The sequence below is a fragment of the Microcaecilia unicolor genome, chromosome 1, assembly GCF_901765095.1.
Source record: "Microcaecilia unicolor chromosome 1, aMicUni1.1, whole genome shotgun sequence".
Taxonomy (NCBI): Eukaryota; Metazoa; Chordata; class Amphibia; order Gymnophiona; family Siphonopidae; genus Microcaecilia; species Microcaecilia unicolor.
The window spans coordinates 26661908-26682619 of NC_044031.1; the positions used below are offsets into that span (position 1 = coordinate 26661908).

At 42.3% G+C, this 20712-nt stretch overlaps 1 protein-coding gene across 1 annotated transcript; it reads left to right on the forward strand.

Annotated features, from left to right (window-relative positions):
- The first annotated feature begins 341 nt into the window (after window positions 1-341).
- LOC115461806 (gastrula zinc finger protein XlCGF57.1-like) lies at window positions 342-11671 on the forward strand. The gene is made up of 3 exons (XM_030191889.1): window positions 342-378; window positions 500-610; window positions 10209-11671. Exons 1-3 carry the CDS (start codon window positions 342-344, stop codon window positions 11669-11671), a joined length of 1611 nt encoding a protein of 536 aa, XP_030047749.1.
- Window positions 11672-20712: the final 9041 nt, after the last annotated feature.

The following is a 20712-nucleotide window of genomic DNA, read 5'->3' on the forward strand; positions in this document are numbered from 1 at the left end:
CGGTAGGGTATGCCTTTTGGAACAGGTTAGTCTTAGTAAAAGGACCCCTAAAGCTGCCGTCAACTGAGCTGCACTGGAGGCAGTTCAGGGTATCTTTGTAGACATTTTCAGTTGGCAGGACTTGGGGATACCCACTAGCTGTAACAAGGACACGTCTCTGCTGGATGTGCCTAAGCCCAGAGTGTGTGATCCCCAGCCCACCCTTGGCTATGCCATCTGTCTGCTCTGCCACATTCCCCCCCCCCTTTCTCTCTAGTTTTCCCCCATTCCCTGTTGAATAACATCTCTTCCACCCGGTCCCTGCCCTGTAATCTCTCTCCCTCACTCTGCTCCACCCTGCAATGACCCCCGGAACCCTCTGCTTAATGGAGGATGATGGTAATAGAACCTCCCTCCCCTACCCCATTACATGCTGCTCCTCTGAGAACTACTTCTGGGTACTTTTCTGTGAAGGGTAACAGATGTAAACCTCAATTTTCTTTTATGTCTCTGGAAACAGGCCCTGAAAGGGTCGAACCTGATATGTTATCGAGAATTAAACAAGAGGAAGAGGCATACGTCAAGGATCCCCAGCAGTCAAGGGAGAGAGAAGTTATTCCTTCATACACAGGTAATATACAGAAAAAGGAGCGGTATTGCAGAGTACAGGTGAGTAATAATAAATATTGTACAAATCAAGATGTGATACTACAGAATATAGGTGAGTAGTAATACAAGAGAGAGTATTATAGAGTATCACTGAGTACTTAAGAGAGTCTTCTCGAGCCTCTTTCCCTATAAAAACGAGTCACTACTCTGACCGGTTCCGTAAGGCCATAAAATCTGTACTATTTAGGAAACATGTACTGACGCATTCTTACTAAAGAATCCTCCTACACCAGTGGTTCCCAAACCTGGTCCTGGAGGAACCCCAGCCAGTCAGGTTTTCATAAGTACATAAGTAATGCCATACTGGGAAAAGACCAAGGGTCCATCGAGCCCAGCATCTTGTCCACGACAGCGGCCAATCCAGGCCAAGGGCACCTGGCAAGCTTCCCAAACGTACAAACATTCTAAACGTGTTATTCCTGGGATTTTGGATTTTTCCAAGTCCGTTTAGTAGCGGTTTATGGACTTGTCCTTTAGGAAACCGTCCAACCCCTTTTTAAACTCTGCTAAGCTAACCGCCTTCACCACATTTTCCGACAATGAATTCCAGAGTTTAATTACACGTTGGGTGAAGAAACATTTTCTCCGATTTGATTTAAATTTACTACACTGTAGTTTCATCGCATGCCCCCTAGTCCTAGTATTTTTGGAAAGCGTGAACAGACGCTTCACATCCACCTGTTCCACTCCACTCATTATTTTATATACCTCTATCATGTCTCCCCTCAGCCGAGAAGAATCCGCCTACACCAGTGGTTCCCAAACCTTGTCCTGGAGGAACCCCAGCCAGTCAGGTTTTCAGGTTATCCACAATGAATATTCTTGAGCTATATTTGCATGCAGTGGAGGCCGTGCATGCAAATCTCTCTCGTGAATATTCATTGTGGGTATCCTGAAAACCTGACTGGCTGGGGTTCCTCCAGGACCAGGTTTGGGAACCACTGGCCTAAACAGATTGATGGGTATTTAGTATCATTTTTGTTGTTGTTTCAGAACTTCAGTTAACATTATAAGGACTCTCTTTGTTAGCCTTTATTTCACAATCAAAGCTTGTTGTTTTTTTGCTCATCATGTAACAATGCTTACTAGGTAGCTATGTACTATTATTTAATAAGTTAACAATCGCCCAAGTTTTTGTTCACACTATGTAAAATTATCCCAGTATACTGCTGCTGGCCTCATACAGTAATCTGCTCCAAACCTTTCAAGGTGTGAGCAGAATATAAGCTCCTGGTAAAGTAAAGAAAGAGGAAATATTACAGAGTATAGGTAATTATTAATCAATACTGTATGGAGGGAGGGCAACACACACAAAAAAGCAATGATCGAAGGCAAACTGGATCCAAGATGGCGGCGTAAGGACTGATCGTCTCTGCAGCTGCGTGGCCCTGTCTTGGCTTGCCGTTCTGGAACGGCTCCCTGTATGTCTGAGTATGGGCAAGAGGAGAGGAAAGGTGTGGGAGTTTCCCTCAGCTCCCGGTACAGCCCCAGGTCTGAAGCAGGCGACCCTCGACAGATTCAAGGCTCCAGCGGGACCCGAACAAGCTTCTTCCCCTTCTGTCGGCATCAGTCAGCAGTGTATATGGGGATTCCCTAAGCCTTGTTGAGCGGGCTGCTCCCCCACAACCAGGAAGTAGGGGAGCTTTGGATGGTCCTGCCCCCCCCCCCCCCGGTTTTTTCCTGTGTGAAGACCCGGGTGAGCAGGAAGGGCACTCATTCACAGCACATAAAAGTTTGGATACTGGCCACGAGTTACTGCAAAATATTGCACGTTTTGCCTACTCCTGCTTTATCATTTTGGGATTTTGTTAAACCAGCCGTTGTGAGATTGGAGTCACTATGGGATCTTGCATTTGATATGCATTCCTCTTTACAAACTTTGACTTTGGAAAATACTAAGGATATTTAAAGTTTTCTCAGAGGCTACTGTCCTCCAGTCACAGGCATCCGCCCAACAGACCTCTAAATTGACTTTCTTAGAGACAAAAATTCAAACCATGGAATCCTTGAGTTTAGCCTCAGTTAAAGATAAGAATTTTACTCATCGGTTGGAATACCTAGAAAATCAAATTAGGAGACATAAACACGAGAGCTCAGTATATGCAGATCTCTTGGAGAACTGTTGAGGAGATCATTTGAGGTTAAGATGGGGATAATATGAATCTTACAACCTTCTTGGAATCCTCATTGGAAGTAATTACACAGAGAACTACTATGGCGTGATATCCTTTGCTCTGGAGCCGGATCGTAATGCTGTTTTGAAACTTTCTTTTAGACATTTTGATACACGGTTACTGGGTTCAAAAGTTCAAGTATTTCCTGATCTATCAAGAGAGACACAGATAAGGCGTAAGGCCTTTCGGATGAGGAGATTGGCTGTGGACGCCAATTTTGTGCTTAAATTTCCTTGTTTATGTTTTTAGAAAACCTCTAAACTTGAAATAAATATAATCGCAAAACACCTAAGAAGTTTGAAAATATCTTTGTATCTCACCCTCCTGTGACCTTCGGATTTCAACCAGGAAATCCCTAGATGGATTTTAAACAAGTGGAACCTCAAAAAACTCCCGATAGGGAAAAATACCAACAGTATCCAATATCCGCTATCTGCAAAATCTCATACATTAGAGAAAATCAGATGATTTAAAAAACTTTTTTTCCCCACAAGCAGGACAGGTGAGTGACAATACAAAACATAAAGACAGAGAATGTGAGCCCAATATAACACTACAAAAATCAACAAATAACAGAAAAAAAAACACCCAAAAATGGCGCTGGTCCTAAGAGACCTGGAGCAAAAAGGATTCCCATAAGTAAAACTATATGTAACCTAGGTGACGGCAGATAGAGACCTGAGCGGTCCATCCAGCCTGCCCAACAAGATGGACTCATTTTACATTGTATGTGATACTTTATATGTATACCCGAGTTTGATTTGTCCTTGCCATGTATGTACGGGGTTGGGAAGGGCCCACCCAGGTTAACTTTGGGCCCATCCGAAATAGCAGGTCTGGCTATGCTCCTGGCTTGGAGGCCGGGCCGGGGGAGTCTTGCCCCCCACCCCTCTCTCGGCAGCCCTGGGGCAGCATTTGCTTCTGCGTTGTTCTCTGAGCATTGCGCGGGAATATGAAATGTCCCCGTTAACATTCTGCGCACATTAATATAATTGCCTCTACCGGTGGCGTTAAGTTTTGAGCATCTGCCCCCAGGGCAGAGATGCTCCTCCTTGCCTGGGGAGAGGATCCTGTACATTTGTCCTTTAGATTGTAAGCTCCTTTGAGCAGGGATTGTCCTTCTATGTTAAATTGTACAGCGCTGCGTAACCCTAGTAGCGCTTTAGAAATGTCTAGTAGTAGTAGTAGTAAAACAAACCCCTTTAAAAAAAAATCACTGAGCCTGAAAAAATATTAATACTTATAGTTGAGGTTCAAGTTGAGACTGGCAGACCCGCTATCACATCTCCTGGGGTGAGTGCCGCACAAGTTTTCAATTGCTCCTTAAAGTCTCTGCCATCCAGTCTATTCCAAAATGAAAACATTTCCAATATACAGCAAGTATCTCCTTCAACAAGAGCACCTTGTTTCGCTCATCTGTTGGCTGCTTCGGGAAAGGAATTACTCCTGGATACCGCCACACGTTCACTACAATATCTGACGTCAAAGATGGCGCTGGAAGAATCTCACACGCCGAGAAATTTAAAGTCGTCTGCATCACCGACTGGCCAATCAAAAGAATGCCAGCGTCGCCAATGAAAGGGCACGCCAGACACCCCTAAGCACAAGCCGGCTGCCAGTCAAAAATAGGCATTCCATTCAATGTTTCTATTTAAACCATACGGTTCTACTGTTTTAAGCATAAAGATCCAATGTTGCTCCTTACGCCAAAGAATGTTTTTAATATCCCCCCCATCTCTTACTCAATTTCACTTGGCCAGTGACCATGCATCGGAGTTGGCCAAACTGATGTTGAACTTGTACGCAATGATGTACCATGGGAGCTGCCAACTTAGAATGAGTTATACAGTGCCGATGTTCGATCACTCTGGTTTTGAATTGACATGTGGTATGCTCAATGTATAAAAAGTCACAAGGGCAACGAAATAAATATGCCACATTTGTGCAATCACAAGTAGTAGTACATCTCAAGCTAAATTTCTTACCCTTAGAATTATCAATAGAAATCAAACAAAATAAAACATGGAAGAAGGGCAACCTTCGAAAGCTAATCAAGAAATGTATTAAGTTATGTCCAATGAAAAAGGTATCATCTTATTTTCTTTTCCATGTTTTATTTTGTTTGATTTCTATTGATAACCTTAAGAGTGGACTAACACGGCTACCACACCTCTCTACATGTAGAACCCCAAAGAATAGCAAGATTCCGGAATGCTAAAGAGTGACAAGATTCCACAGCAGAATCTCAAAGAGTAGCAACGTTCCATGTAGAACCTGATCTGACGAAGAAGGGCAACCTTCGAAAGCTAATCAAGAAATGTATTAAGTTATGTCCAATAAAAAAGGTATCATCTTATTTTCTTTTCCATGTTTTATTTTGTTTGATTTCTGTTGATAACCTTAAGAGTGGACTAACACGGCTACCACACTCCTCTACTTACCCTTAGAAGAAATGAAACAAGAGCCTTCAATGGACACCGGATAAATAGAACAATGTCCACATTTAGAATGCCGTCCCTCACACTGTTGGCGACTTGACCATACATTTGAGTAGCTGAGTTGGTCTTGAAGATTATTATTCCGAACATAGGATAACATAAGGTGATGGTCTCTAAAGGCTTCATAAGTGAGCATAATGTTTGTTTTGTAATATTTCAGGGTAAACAATTTTAACTTTTCGAACCCCGGCAACTAGAAGAGTTTCTTGTTGCTAGTGAAGAAATAAATGTCATGGTATAATCCCATCGCAAGCTGTAGGGACAGGCCGGGGTGGGCTCTACGGGATTTATTTCTGTAAATTTTTCTAGTTAATTTAATTTTCTATTTCTTGGATCCTTTTTTCATTTATTGTGGGCAAAAGTTAATTAGATTTTCTGTTATTTTTAGAAATCTTTTTCAAGTGTTGTATATTTCTCATAATTCTGGATTATCTCATTTGTTGGGATATATTATAAAATTAATCGAGAGAAAAAAAAATAAAGAGGGGGAAAAAAAAGCAATGATGTATCCGACCAAGGTCCATCAAGCCCAGCGTCTTTTCTCCAACAGCAGTCGGTCCAGAGCATGAGTACCCAACAGAGCCCAGAAATATATTTATGGTTTATTAGAGCTTGCTGAATTGCTTTTCCTCAATAAGATAACCAAGCGATGTACATCAATAAAAACAAGGGAAAATTAGAAAGGAAGGCCCTAAAATTGTAAAGAAAAGGAGAATAAAAGGAGGAGAAAAGAAGAAAAAATAAGATAAAAGTAAAATAAAATGAAATTTAATGTGGACAAATGCAAAGTGATGCACATTGGGAAGAATAATCCGAATCGTAGTTACAAGATTCTGGGGTCCACCTTAGGAGTCGACACTGAAGGAAAAAAAAAAGGACCTCGGATTTTTCATTAGTCCAAAAATATCCTTTTTTTTTTTTCACGTTAATCAAAATTTATCAAATTTGTGAGCAGCAAAGGATATTTCTACTTAGCTCCACTGAGCTTTCTTTATTATTCTTCAAACAGCATATAAGAGCAGCGATTATGAATGCCCCGAAAGCAGCTTTTAGAGCAAAATGATGGCCTCAGTCTGGTACTGTTGGAAGAATATGAAAAATGCTAGGAGCTCAGTATACATTTTCTTTGCTGCTTACAAATTTAGGGGCCCTTTTACTATGTGCGCCCAACATGTGCCAAAATGAAGTTACCGCCCAGCTACCGCGTGGCTCATGCGTTAATTTCATTTTTGGTGCGTGTCCGATACGCGCATCTGGAAAATAATTTTGATTTTCGGCCACACGTATCGGACACACGCCAAGTGGCATTTGGTGCATGTAGGTCATTACCGCCTGGTTAACACATGAGACTTTACTGCTAGGTCAATGGCTGGTGGTAAGGTCTCAGACCCAAAATGGATGCGCGGCAATTTTCATTTTGCTGCACGTCCATTTTTGACAAAAAAAAAGTCATTTTTTTTGTAGGTGCGCTGAAAAATTATTCTGTGCACGCCCAAAACATGCGTCTACACTACTGCAGGCCATTTTTCAGCACACTTAGTAAAAGGACCCCTTAATACATTTGAGAAATTTTATTTTGAATAATGTGAAACATATTTTTTTGGTCCAATGAAAGAAAAGAAGTATTAGCCTGTTATTGCATTTAAGAAGGCTTGAGTTCTGCGGTTCTTTCTCTCCTCAATTATGTAGAGTATTGTGAATAAGTAAGTTGATGCTGTAATTGCTAAATTATTTTTTAATGGCATCTATATTAGAGTGAAGTTTATAACTGATGAAAGTTATCCATATGCTTGGAGGTGGAGGTATGGGATGGGCTGGGCTGGGCTGGGGACTGTCCAGTTGGGAATTATAAGTACATAAGTACATAAGTAGTGCCATACTGGGAAAGACCAAAGGTCCATCTAGCCCAGCATCCTGTCACCGACAGTGGCCAATCCAGGTCAAGGGCACCTGGCACGCTCCCCAAACGTAAAAACATTCCAGACAAGTTATACCTAAAAATGCGGAATTTTTCCAAGTCCATTTAATAGCGGTCTATGGACTTGTCCTTTAGGAATCTATCTAACCCCTTTTTAAACTCCGTCAAGCTAACCGCCCGTACCACGTTCTCCGGCAACGAATTCCAGAGTCTAATTACACATTGGGTGAAGAAAAATTTTCTCCGATTTGTTTTAAATTTACCACACTGTAGCTTCAACTCATGCCCTCTAGTCCTAGTATTTTTGGATAGCGTGAACAGTCGCTTCACATCCACCCGATCCATTCCACTCATTATTTTATACACTTCTATCATATCTCCCCTCAGCCGTCTCTTCTCCAAGCTGAAAAGCCCTAGCCTTCTCAGCCTCTCTTCATAGGAAAGTCGTCCCATCCCCACTATCATTTTCGTCGCCCTTCGCTGTACCTTTTCCAATTCTACTATATCTTTTTTGAGATACGGAGACCAGTACTGAACACAATACTCCAGGTGCGGTCGCACCATGGAGCGATACAACGGCATTATAACATCCGCACACCTGGACTCCATACCCTTCCTAATAACACCCAACATTCTATTCACTTTCCTAGCCGCAGCAGCACACTGAGCAGAAGGTTTCAGCGTATCATCGACGACGACACCCAGATCCCTTTCTTGATCCGTAACTCCTAACGCGGAACCTTGCAAGACGTAGCTATAATTCGGGTTCCTCTTACCCACATGCATCACTTTGCACTTGTCAACATTGAACTTCATCTGCCACTTGCACGCCCATTCTCCCAGTCTCGCAAGGTCCTCCTGTAATCGTTCACATTCCTCCTGCGACTTGACGACCCTGAATAATTTTGTGTCATCGGCGAATTTAATTACCTCACTAGTTATTCCCATCTCTAGGTCATTTATAAATACATTAAAAAGCAACGGACCCAGCACAGACCCCTGCGGGACCCCACTAACTACCCTCCTCCACTGAGAATACTGGCCACGCAATCCTACTCTCTGCTTCCTATCTTTCAACCAGTTCTTAATCCATAATAATACCCTACCTCCGATTCCATGACTCTGCAATTTCTTCAGGAGTCTTTCGTGCGGCACTTTGTCAAACGCCTTCTGAAAATCCAGATATACAATATCAACCGGCTCCCCATTGTCCACATGTTTGCTTACCCCCTCAAAAAAAAAAATGCATTAGATTGGTGAGGCAAGACTTCCCTTCACTAAATTATAATTTTGGACACTTCTTAAGGATGCCAATTGGCTGTTGTGTTAGCATTTGATTGCTTCAAAAGTGATGATCTAAAGTAGTTTTTATATATTTTTGTGGGAATGATTTAGCCACTTTGAGCCATTTGAAGTTTTGGACACATTGATGGGTCCTTTTGCTAAAGTGCATTAATGGACTTAGTGCGTATTAAATGCTAAGAAGCCCTTTTTTATACCGGTGGGCTTGTGACGCTTCCCACCTGAGGGTGTGGGCCGAGTATCCGCGATCCTCTTTGTAATAGTTAAAAACCACTGTAATAATCTGAAACCAAGGTGAGTCCAGAATTCCTTGGCAAAAATCCCAAGCAAAGGTTAGTCCCTGTTCCTCCACCAGAATCCACCAACAGGTGTTCTTATATTACTAGTCTTTTTACCATCTCCCCAAATTAGTACTCACCAACCACCCACAATTTAGAGAGATAAAAGACTAGGAAGGCCACGTTTTATGAAAAAAGCAATTCTTTAATTTACTTACTAAGAGAAAGTTACAATTACAAATGCTAGTTTCTCATGTGGAGAGGAGGGGACACAAACGTGGTCTGCCACTGCCTCTCCAACGTAATGCTCTGATTCAATTGTTTATATACCTTTTGTGTCAAGCAAGGCTTCACATTACTTCAGCACTTATATTCCTGAGAGATCATTCTGTTCTCACCATATATTTTTCCCTTAAGTTGCTAAATCACATTCTTCTGTCTGTCCATAATTGCATCTTTCCCACGCCAGCCAGCTTGTCCTTAAGGGTATCATAATAGGTCATAAATTCCTGAGTTTACACAGGCTCAAGTTCTTTAATAAATTACAGGCTTCTCAATCTCTGATAGATTCCAGAGTCACACCGGCTTGTCAGCCTCTGCCCTTTTTGACCTGTGCTGGGGTGATGACCTGTGCTCATGATTCTACACAGGCAGTCCACGATCCTTCACCAAAAGCCTCTTGCCTTCAGGAAGGGGAGAGAACCATCTCTAAACTCTTCTGGTTCAGCAGCCTTGGGGTCTTGCAATGAGTTCTTCTTTCTGGTCAGGTTGAGTTAGGGGACTACCTAGCAACCCTGACTGACTCCCCAAGATCTGGGGGAAGGTATATCCCTCCCTTGGGTCCAACATGGGTCTTTCCTCACTTCTATAGCCTTATTAGCATGGAATCTAATGCTAATGAGTCTCCTATCTTAGATACTGGATGCTTGCTCAGGGAATTATCCAATCCAGTCCCAGAAGCGTTAGTCCCACCCTATCACCTCCCATGTAGCCTTCCTACTACCTCCCACGCAGGGGTCCCAGGTATTCACCCTACCTGTGGTTGACCTATACAGTTCCTGCGTTGGGGTTCTTCCACTCCTTGTGACGGGACATACACCTCATCACAGGGCGTCTTAGCTTGTGGCACACGTTAATTGTTAGTGTGTGCTAAATCTGTTAGCACTCCTTAGTAAAAGCATCCTTTAATGAGTTTGGACATACGAATATTTTAGACTGATGAGGAGTGTGAGAAACTGGTACGATCTCCTTAAATTAGTAAATTAATAGAGTGGTTCCTGTTCTATTTCATGGTCCTTTTTCCCTGAGTAGTTTGTGTATGGTAGACATTTTGATGACATATAGATCTTGCTTGATACTCACTTTATTCTTTTCTTTTTATATCCTACAGATCATAAGATTAGGCTTGAACAAAAGAGTGAGGAAAATCAAGAAGAACCTCCTGTAGAAATGGAACAAATCAAAAGACAATCAGGAGATGTGTTTGAAAATATTTCCCAGGGCACTGAGAGGAAAAATACAAGGAATCGTCAGCAAAAACTGTTGATATGTACTGAGTGTGATAGACATTTCTTTCAGCGGTCACATTTCAGAAGGCATCAAATGACCCATACGGGACAGAAACCATTTACATGCACTGAGTGTAGTAAAAGTTTTATTCAGCCTTCGGATCTCCGAGTTCACCTAAGGAGCCATACAGGAGAGAAACCAGTGACATGTACTGAGTGTAATAAAAGTTTCATTCATCTGTCAAATCTGAAAAGACATCAAAGGAGCCACCTGGGGAAAAAACCATTTACATGTACTGAGTGTAATAAAAGTTTCACTCAGTCATCACATCTGAAAACTCACCATACTGTTCATATTGGGAAAAAACCTTTTATATGTACTGAGTGTAATACAGTCTTTATTTTTCTATCGGATCTGAAAATTCATCAAATGATTCACACAGGACAGAAACCTCTTACGTGCACAAAGTGTAATAAAAGTTTCATTCAGCCATCACATCTGAAAAGGCACCAAATGACCCACCTGGGAAAGAAACCATTTGCATGTAATAAATGTGATAAAACTTTCATTCAGCCCTCAAATCTGAAAAGGCATCAAATGACCCACATGGAAAAGAAACCATTTGCATGTACTGAATGTAATAAAAACTTTAATTGTCTGCCAGAGTTGAAACTTCACCAAATGTTTCACATGGAAAAGAAACCATTTTCTTGTACAGAGTGTAGTAAAAGTTTCATTGAGCTGTCAATTCTGGAATTTCATCAAAGAATTCACACCGGAGAGAAACCCTTTGTATGTACCGAATGTGATAAAAGATTCATGTATTTATCATCTATGAAAAGGCACCGAAAAAGCCACACAGGACAAAAACCTTTTGCATGTAATGAGTGTAATAAAAAATTTGGTCAGTCATCACATCTGAAACTGCACAAAATGATCCACACTGGAAATAAACCTTTTACGTGTTCTCAGTGTGATAAAAGTTTTGTTCAACTATCACATCTTAAAATTCACCAAAGGAGCCACACAGGAGAGAAACCTTTCACGTGTACTGAGTGTAACAAATGTTTTATTCAACTGTCTTACCTGAAAATTCACCAAAGGAGTCATACGGGAGAGAAACCTTTTACATGTATGGAGTGCAATAAACGCTTCATTTATGTGTCAAATCTGAAAAGGCATCAAAAGATCCATGCTGAAAAAAACAAACGAGAAACAGAATGGCTACCCAGCATTTCGGTGAACTTGGCAAATGCAAACATCAAATCTATGGAATGGCTTGAAGCAACAACAGAAGAGCTGGAAATCGGATTACAAAGAACCCCAAAACTAGAAGATCCCTGATCCAGATGAAGTACCCAATATTTGACTCCATTATCATCTTTCTAGCAAGCTGTGGCACACTACAAATGTAATCAAATAGATAGCCAGACCAATCACTACAGTGACTAAATAGGAAGAATTAGTCTTTTTCCAAAGGAAAACTCAAAATTTGCAAACCGATAACTTGCCTACCTATTCTTGTTCAAGTTCCGTACTTGGCTGCAATCGGGCCAGATTTTAAGAATATCCTAATAAATATGCATAAACTAGATTTTCATGTCCACTGCCTCCATTGTATGCAAATCTCTTGTGGATGTTCATTAGGAATATCCTGAAAATCTAGCCTGTTTGCAACCCTTGAGGACTGAACTTTGATAAGCCTGGTCTATAAACTGTTCCCTACAACAGATGTTGGTAGAATATATCATCATATTGATTCTACTGATATGGCAATAGGATAAAAATAAGAGGGGAACATATGGAATCAAAGATCAATTAATGCTGAATAAAGCCATTATGATTAGTGGTAAGAAAGGCATTAACCTCATTAAAGTATGGATTTTAAAAAGGTTTTGATAGTATCCCAACGCTTGCATAATAAATTGTCTTGAATTTGCCATGAAAATGTAGTAAACTACACTATATACAGAGTATGAATATGGGCAGTTTATCATCCTTAATACCAAATTCCAGTGAGGAATACTTCATGAGGATTCCCTGTCACCACTTTCGTTTTGTATGGCACTTAATCTACTGAGCATTCTTTTTAACTCCTTGGGCTGTGGATTTAACCTTAATCGTAAATAAATGGCTTAAGTGATCAACACTTGGCAGAGCCATTTTATGTATTAAAAACCATTTTGGATGTGCTAGGGAGACCTTCCTTGAAGGAAAATCGAACAAAACTGAAAACATCTTTCTGAAGACTGTGATTGGTACTTAAGCTGGGAGGGGTAGAGGAAGAAGAGCAACCTCATTACCGAGAGATAAGATTAATAATTTAAGTACTTATAATTTACATTTCTGTTTTCCAGAATAGACCTAGTATAAAATGCAAAATATCACATATCTCAAGCACTGATGTAATTGCAAATCCAAAATAATTAAGAAGAACATTCACATTACAAAAACTTAGCCACTGAAAACTTTCTCACTGCAATCTGCTACGTTAACTGACTCTTGCTGATTCCGAAAACTGCCAAGTCTTTAAGTGATGAGAAAAGGCTCTATAAATTGTTGTCATCTTTCATTCTAGTGGCAGACTCTATAATGCAGATGCAACTCCTGCAAATCTTCTTTCTTGTGTTCCAGCCAAATGAACATCCAGGATCCGTATGCTAAAATTCCCAACTTGACTTGATCTAAGAGTCTGTGCTGGCTCAGGCAGTTTTGTCCAGAACTGAAACACCAGCACCTTAAATGACAAACGTACCATTTTAAAGGTCATTTTGGTCTTCTAGAGACAATTAGTGCAGTGCATGCAAAATGTGAGAAACCAGGTACCACTTTTGCTGCCAAATTTTGAACTCTTTGTAGTAGGGGTGGGCAATTTAACGCATTAATTTTAATGCTGAAAAGATTTTTTTTAACGCATGCTTGATTTTTTTTAATGCTGCTCCCCCCCCAATGTTTACCTCACCTCCTCTTCATGGAGTCTCGAACAGCGGCACTGATCGCCGAATGCTGCTTATTCCGGAAGACATGCCTCTGCCACATCCCGCATCCCCACCCCCCGACGCAACTTCCCCTATTTGCCGCAAGCTAAAGCTTCTGTATCAGCGTTGAACATGTCTTGTGTGAATCGCTGCAGGTCTTTTGTAGGCGGTTGAGGGAAGCTTTTTTTTTTTTTTTTTTTAAAGACCCTGCGCCATTTTAGTAGCCCTTCTCTGAACTGTCCACATGCTTCCAGAGCAAGGTAAGGCCCATGATTGAATAAAACAAAATTACGTGCAGCTAGACAGCGTTTTTCAACTGGTGAGGTGGAGAGTTCTGGGAGTGAAGGGGTGAGTACAGATGACCTGCTGGGGGTGCTATGCTGGGAGGTAGGGAGAGTGTTGGGGCTATGCTGGAAGTGGAAATACTGAAATGTAGGGGGCTGTGTTGGGAGGTGATTGAAGGTTGGGACACCTGAGAAGCAGGAGGAGTGTTCTAGCTCTGCTAGGAACGAGGGAGAGGGCTGGGAGGGAGGGAGAGAGCTGGGGCTATGGTGGAAGTGAGAAAGAAGGATGACGCTGTGCTGGGAGGGAGGGAGAGTGCTGGAGCCTTGCTTGGAGAGAGTAGATTTTTAAAAGACGTATGACCATTTTGAAAGTTTAAATATTCAAGTTACAGTATCATTAAAGTATTGATTTTCAGTTTCAGTATTAACATTTGGTTTGAATTACACTTCATGACCCAAAATGCGTGCTGTGGTTAAGCGTGATTAATCACACGATCAACAGTGTTAATCGTACGATTGATCGCGATTAGAAGTTTTAATTGCTGCTAGTCCCTACTTTGTAGTCTGTGTATTTTTAGGTTGCCCAATATAAATTGCATTGCAGCAGTTAAGGTGACTTAAGCTAGTGCTTGCGTTCCCATCCTAAAATTCTGGGTTCAGAGATGAGAATGTAGTAAGCTTTGTGTCTAATAATTTGCCCATACTTCTTAACCTTCCTCTGTGCTAAAATAGATTCCCCGATTCTATTTAGAATGTGCATCACATAGGTTTATAAGTACACTGCCTGATGATATCAGCAATAAGACAAAAATAAACACCACAAACTAAATTATAGACCTTCAAACATTGTTTTCCTGTTAATACTACAAATCACCTGTCTATCAAGCATGATCCAGTCCATTTTAGGATTGTGCTTCCCACACCACTTTCCATTAGCTGTTGCAGCATTACCAGGCCTCTTTAACCAACTATGGGGCCCTGGGCAAACCTTTATAGATGCCCCCTCCCCCGGGCTATCGGAACATCTGCCTTAGCCCCTTGGCATCCAAGCTGCTTCCCCCTGAAACAAATGTGGCATAAAGGCGTGGAGCCACTGTGTGGGTCATGCTGCTGATGACTCTGCTGGTTCTGCACCTTAGAACAGGAAGTTCATGTTTGAAAATACCAGACCGGCAGAGCCATCGGCCGTGCATCCTAGACAGCAGCTCCACACCAGTACAGCTTTATTATTTGCTGGAAGTGTGTGTCTGTGTTGGGGGGGCGGGGGGGAAGGAAAGATGCTGGACCTGAGTGCAGAATGCCAAGGGTGGTCCACCCCAAAGTGAGAATGAAGGCCGATGAGTGAGATTTTCCTCCTGGTGCATTTGGGGTATAAATTTGGCACAGTGTTGAAGGGACGGAGGCCTGAGGAAGGACTGCTGGCTAATTTTATTGGCAAGTAATGCTTCACGTGAATCTAAAAATGGATTTCTGTATCATGGCATGTTAAATATTTTAAGTGATTATTTCAAGCACTTATTAACTCCAAACCACATACACATCTATGGAAACAATTCAACTGTGTAAAAAAAAAAAAAACCTCTCAAGAGGCAGTATCTTATCATTTAAACCTGATCAGACAAAAGTACTTCTTAGCCAGGATCAGGTGACCCTCAGGGGGAGGAATGCTGGCTTCGGCCTAACCCCTGGTAAGCCTTTTCTTGGTTGAGAGGTGCCCAGCTCTCCCACCGGTTGCCTTCTCAGGTGCCGTGGAGGACTTGCAGCTCATCTGCATATCCTCGGAGCCTTCGCCAGAGTGACTCCCAGGTCCGTTCCGATCCACTCGGGGCCTCTGCTCAAGGTGCCGCGCGCCGAAAGCTTTCCTTCTAATAAGTTCTGGGAGAAGAGGATATTTCTCTGGTAAGTGAACAAATTTTGCTTGTGCTTTCGGAACTTGAAGATTGGGGTTTAAAGGAGGAACTGTAAGTTAGTGATAGGCTGATATCCTTAATACTTTAGCAAGTTTTAAATTACGGAAAAACTCAAAAAACACTAAGATGGAGTCAGCAGTCCAGCAGCGAGAGGGGTGCTATCCAGTCTTTTGCATTGAGTGTCACATGTATGATTATCTCCCAATTGGTGAGGTGTCATATGTGTGTGCCCGATGCAAAGAGCTCCTAGCTCTCAGAGAACATGTCCGTTCCCTTGAGGCTAGAGTAGCAGACTTGATGGAGCTGAGGGAGACAGAGAGGTACATAGAGGAGACCTACAGGGATGTTGTAGAGAAGTCCCACCTCCAGTCAGGTAGCCCCTGTGCTACCTTGGAGGAGGGAGGTCTCCTAGAAGGAGAGCATCACCCTGGTGAAGTAGGAAGTACTCCTGTAGCCAGGACCTGCCCACCAGGGGATGTATTATCCTTTCGCACCGAGGATATATCTCCAAATGTTGCCCGGGAGGGAAAGGTTAGGACAGCTGTTGTACTTGGTGATTCGATCATTAGGCATATAGATAGCTGGGTGGCTGGTGGACGTGAGGATCGCCTGGTGACTTGCCTGCCTGGTGCGAAGGTGGCGGACCTCACGTGTCACCTAGATAGGATTCTAGATAGTGCTGGGGAGGAGTCCGCTGTCTTGGTACATGTGGGTACCAATGACATAGGAAAATGTGGGAGAGAGGTTCTGGAAGCAAAATTTAGGCTCTTAGGTAGAAAGCTGAAATCCAGATCCTCCAGGGTAGCATTTTCTGAAATGCTACCTGTGCCACGCGCAGGGCCCAAGAGACAGGCAGAGCTCCAGAGTCTCAATGCGTGGATGAGACGATGGTGCAGGGAGGAGGGCTTTAGATTTGTTAGGAACTGGGCAACATTCTGGGGAAGGGGGAGCCTATTCCGAAAGGATGGGCTCCATCTTAACCAGAGTGGGACCAGGCTGCTGGCATCGGCGTTTAAGAAGGAGATAGAGCAGCTTTTAAACTAGAAATGGGGGGAAGGCCGACAGTCGCTCAAAAGAGCATGGTTCGGGATAAGGTATCTTTCAAAGATATCACCATAACAGGGAAGATAGAGTATCCTGATAGTGAGGTTGCAAAAGAGATTGTAGTAGATCGGGTATCTTTAAATAACAATAAAAATCAGACAAAAGATTGCCAATTAATACTGTCAAGTACTAAGCATGATGTACTTAGGAACAACAAACATAGTTTGAAATGTCTATATGCGAATGCCAGGAGCCTAAGAAATAAGATGGGGGAGTTAGAATATATTGCACTAAATGAAAAATTAGATATAATAGGCATCTCTGAGACCTGGTGGAAGGAGGATAACCAGTGGGACACTGTCATACCGGGGTACAAATTATATCGTAGTGATAGGGTGAATCGGATTGGTGGAGGGGTAGCATTGTATATTAACGAGAGCCTTGAATCAAATAGATTGAAAATTCTGCAGGAAGCAAAACACTCCTTGGAATCACTGTGGATTGAAATTCCATGTGCAAAGGGGAAAAGGATAGTGATAGGAGTGTACTACCGTCCGCCTGGCCAGGACGAACAGACGGATGCGGAAATGTTAAAGGAAATCAGGGACGCAAACAAACTGGGCAACACAATAATAATGGGGGATTTCAATTACCCGCATATAGACTGGGGTAATGTAACATCTGTACACGCAAGGGACATAAGATTTCTGGATGAAATCAAGGACAGCTTCATGGAACAGCTAGTTCAGGAGCCGACAAGAGAAGGAAAAATACTAGACTTAGTCCTTAGTGGTGCTCATGATCTAGTGCAGGGGGTAACGATACGAGGGCCGCTTGATAACAGTGATCATAATATGATCGGTTTTGATATTGGCATTGAAGGAAGTGAAACTAGGAAATCAAGTACGCTAGCGTTTAACTATAGAAAAGGTGATTACGACAAAATGAGAAAAATGGTGAAAAAAAGACTGAAAGGAGCAGCTCGCAGAGTAAAAAACTTGCATCAGGCGTGGATGCTGTTTAAAAACACCATCCTGGAGGTTCAGGACAAATATATTCCACGTATTAGAAAAAAGGGAAAAAAGACTAAACGTCAGCCGGCGTGGCTAAACAGTAAGATAAAGGAAATCATTAGAGCCAAAAAACAATCCTTCAGAAAGTGGAGAAGAGAACCAACTGCAAGTAACAGGATAGATCATAAGGAATGCCAAGCCAAATGCAAAGCGGAGATAAGGAGGGCAAAAAAGGACTTTGAGAAGAAATTAGCGTTGGAAGCAAAAATACATAGTAAAAACTTTTTAGATACATTAAAAGCAGGAAACCGGCCAAAGAGTCGGTTGGGCCGCTGGACGAAAATGGTGTTAAAGGGGCGATCAAGGAGGACAAAGCCGTAGCGGAGAAATTAAATGAATTCTTTGCTTCGGTCTTCACCGAGGAGGATTTGGGGGGGGACACCGGTGCCGGAAAGAATATTTGAAGCGGGGGAGTCGGAGAAACTAAACAAATTCTCTGTAACCTTGGAGGATGTAATGGGTCAGTTCAGCAAGCTGAAGAGTAGTAAATCACCGGGACCTGATGGTATTCATCCCAGAGTATTAATAGAACTAAAAAATGAACTTGCGGAGCTACTGTTAGAAATATGCAATCTGTCCCTAAAATCGAGTGTAATACCGGAAGACTGGAGGGTAGCCAATGTTACTCCGATTTTTAAGAAAGGTTCCAGAGGAGATCCGGGAAATTATAGACCGGTGAGTCTGACGTCGGTGCCGGGCAAGATGGTGGAGGCTATTATTAAGAATAAAATTGCAGAGCATATAGAAAAACATGGACTGATGAGACAAAGTCAGCACGGATTTAGTGAAGGGAAGTCTTGCCTCACCAATCTAATGCATTTTTTTGAGGGGGTAAGCAAACATGTGGACAATGGGGAGCCGGTTGATATTGTATATCTGGATTTTCAGAAGGCGTTTGACAAAGTGCCGCACGAAAGACTCCTGAAGAAATTGCAGAGTCATGGAATCGGAGGTAGGGTATTATTATGGATTAAGAACTGGTTGAAAGATAGGAAGCAGAGAGTAGGATTGCGTGGCCAGTATTCTCAGTGGAGGAGGGTAGTTAGTGGGGTCCCGCAGGGGTCTGTGCTGGGTCCGTTGCTTTTTAATGTATTTATAAATGACCTAGAGATGGGAATAACTAGTGAGGTAATTAAATTCGCCGATGACACAAAATTATTCAGGGTCGTCAAGTCGCAGGAGGAATGTGAACGATTACAGGAGGACCTTGCGAGACTGGGAGAATGGGCGTGCAAGTGGCAGATGAAGTTCAATGTTGACAAGTGCAAAGTGATGCATGTGGGTAAGAGGAACCCGAATTATAGCTACGTCTTGCAAGGTTCCGCGTTAGGAGTTACGGATCAAGAAAGGGATCTGGGTGTCGTCGTCGATGATACGCTGAAACCTTCTGCTCAGTGTGCTGCTGCGGCTAGGAAAGCGAATAGAATGTTGGGTGTTATTAAGAAGGGTATGGAGTCCAGGTGTGCGGATGTTATAATGCCGTTGTATCGCTCCATGGTGCGACCGCACCTGGAGTATTGTGTTCAGTACTGGTCTCCGTATCTCAAAAAAGATATAGTAGAATTGGAAAAGGTACAGCGAAGGGCGACGAAAATGATAGTGGGGATGGGACGACTTTCCTATGAAGAGAGGCTGAGAAGGCTAGGGCTTTTCAGCTTGGAGAAGAGACGGCTGAGGGGAGATATGATAGAAGTGTATAAAATAATGAGTGGAATGGATCGGGTGGATGTGAAGCGACTGTTCACGCTATCCAAAAATACTAGGACTAGAGGGCATGAGTTGAAGCTACAGTGTGGTAAATTTAAAACGAATCGGAGAAAATTTTTCTTCACCCAACGTGTAATTAGACTCTGGAATTCATTGCCGGAGAACGTGGTACGGGCGGTTAGCTTGACGGAGTTTAAAAAGGGGTTAGATAGATTCCTAAAGGACAAGTCCATAGACCGCTATTAAATGGACTGGAAAAATTCCTCATTTTTAGGTATAACTTGTCTGGAATGTTTTTACGTTTGGGGAGCGTGCCAGGTGCCCTTGACCTGGATTGGCCACTGTCGGTGACAGGATGCTGGGCTAGATGGACCTTTGGTCTTTCCCAGTATGGCACTACTTATGTACTTATGTACTTATGTAACCACCTTAACGCACATCAGATCCTGCAGCATGTTCTAAAACCCCATGTGATCATAGAACTAAAATTATATTAACATTTTGATATAATCTCAGTAAGACCAACACTTCATCATTGCGAAACACTATGCACAAACTTTTGCAAAAGCACGTTCCGATCATAACAGCACTAACTCCCAAGACAAAGAGGAATAAATTTATCCATGAAAAGACTCGCTGTAAATATTACACCAGGCCCTCAAACTCCAATAGACCACCTAGTGGGAACAATAATAAAGAAAGGCACTGCTACAGATCTTTACAAAGAAATTACATGACAGCAGAATACTGCACCTTAGTCAAAAGCACAAAATACAGACAGACCCTCAACAAATATGAAACAAGGGATCACACATCAATAATAGAGATTTGACAACAAAAAAATGGAATCGGAGCCTCATGAAATCAGACTCTGCTATTACAGCAAACATGAAAAATAAAAACAATTGTAAGAATGGCATAGCTATCGGTGGGCCCACACATTTTTGCCTCAGACCCACCCTGTCCGGTCCCCAAAACAGTTCAGCAGTGACCGCTTTGTGCCCCTCTCCTCCTCTGCTCGCTGCCCGGCAGCGCCCCCTCCCCTATCTCTTTCCGTATTCCGTCTCTCCATACTGAATTTTAGTCTGAAAACCAGATTATGCAGTATCAAGACCCCCTTCCAATTCTAAATAGTCTTGGAACTGATCCGTCATACAGGACAATAATCTTTGCCAGAACTGGAGACTTAGATATTAGTCCATAAAGAGATACTGTTCTTGAATCTGTTACCTTTCTTCAGGAGCGGCCTTATTTATTTAAAATACGTATAGTATATCTGAATATGCATATTCCAAAATGGACATACATAATAAAAATACATAAAACAATAAAAACACCCAATAACACACTAAACAGAGAAACAAATCTTATTTATCCCACCATGGTATC

Bases quoted from the DNA above. Each gene is read 5' to 3' on its own strand.
- LOC115461806 (XM_030191889.1), top strand. From the start codon at position 342: ATGACCCCCGGAACCCTCTGCTTAATGGAGGATGATG. The intron at 379-499 runs GTAATAGAACCT...CTCTGGAAACAG, and splicing joins CTGCTTAATGGAGGATGATG to GCCCTGAAAGGGTCGAACCT. The intron at 611-10,208 runs GTAATATACAGA...TATATCCTACAG, and splicing joins AGTTATTCCTTCATACACAG to ATCATAAGATTAGGCTTGAA.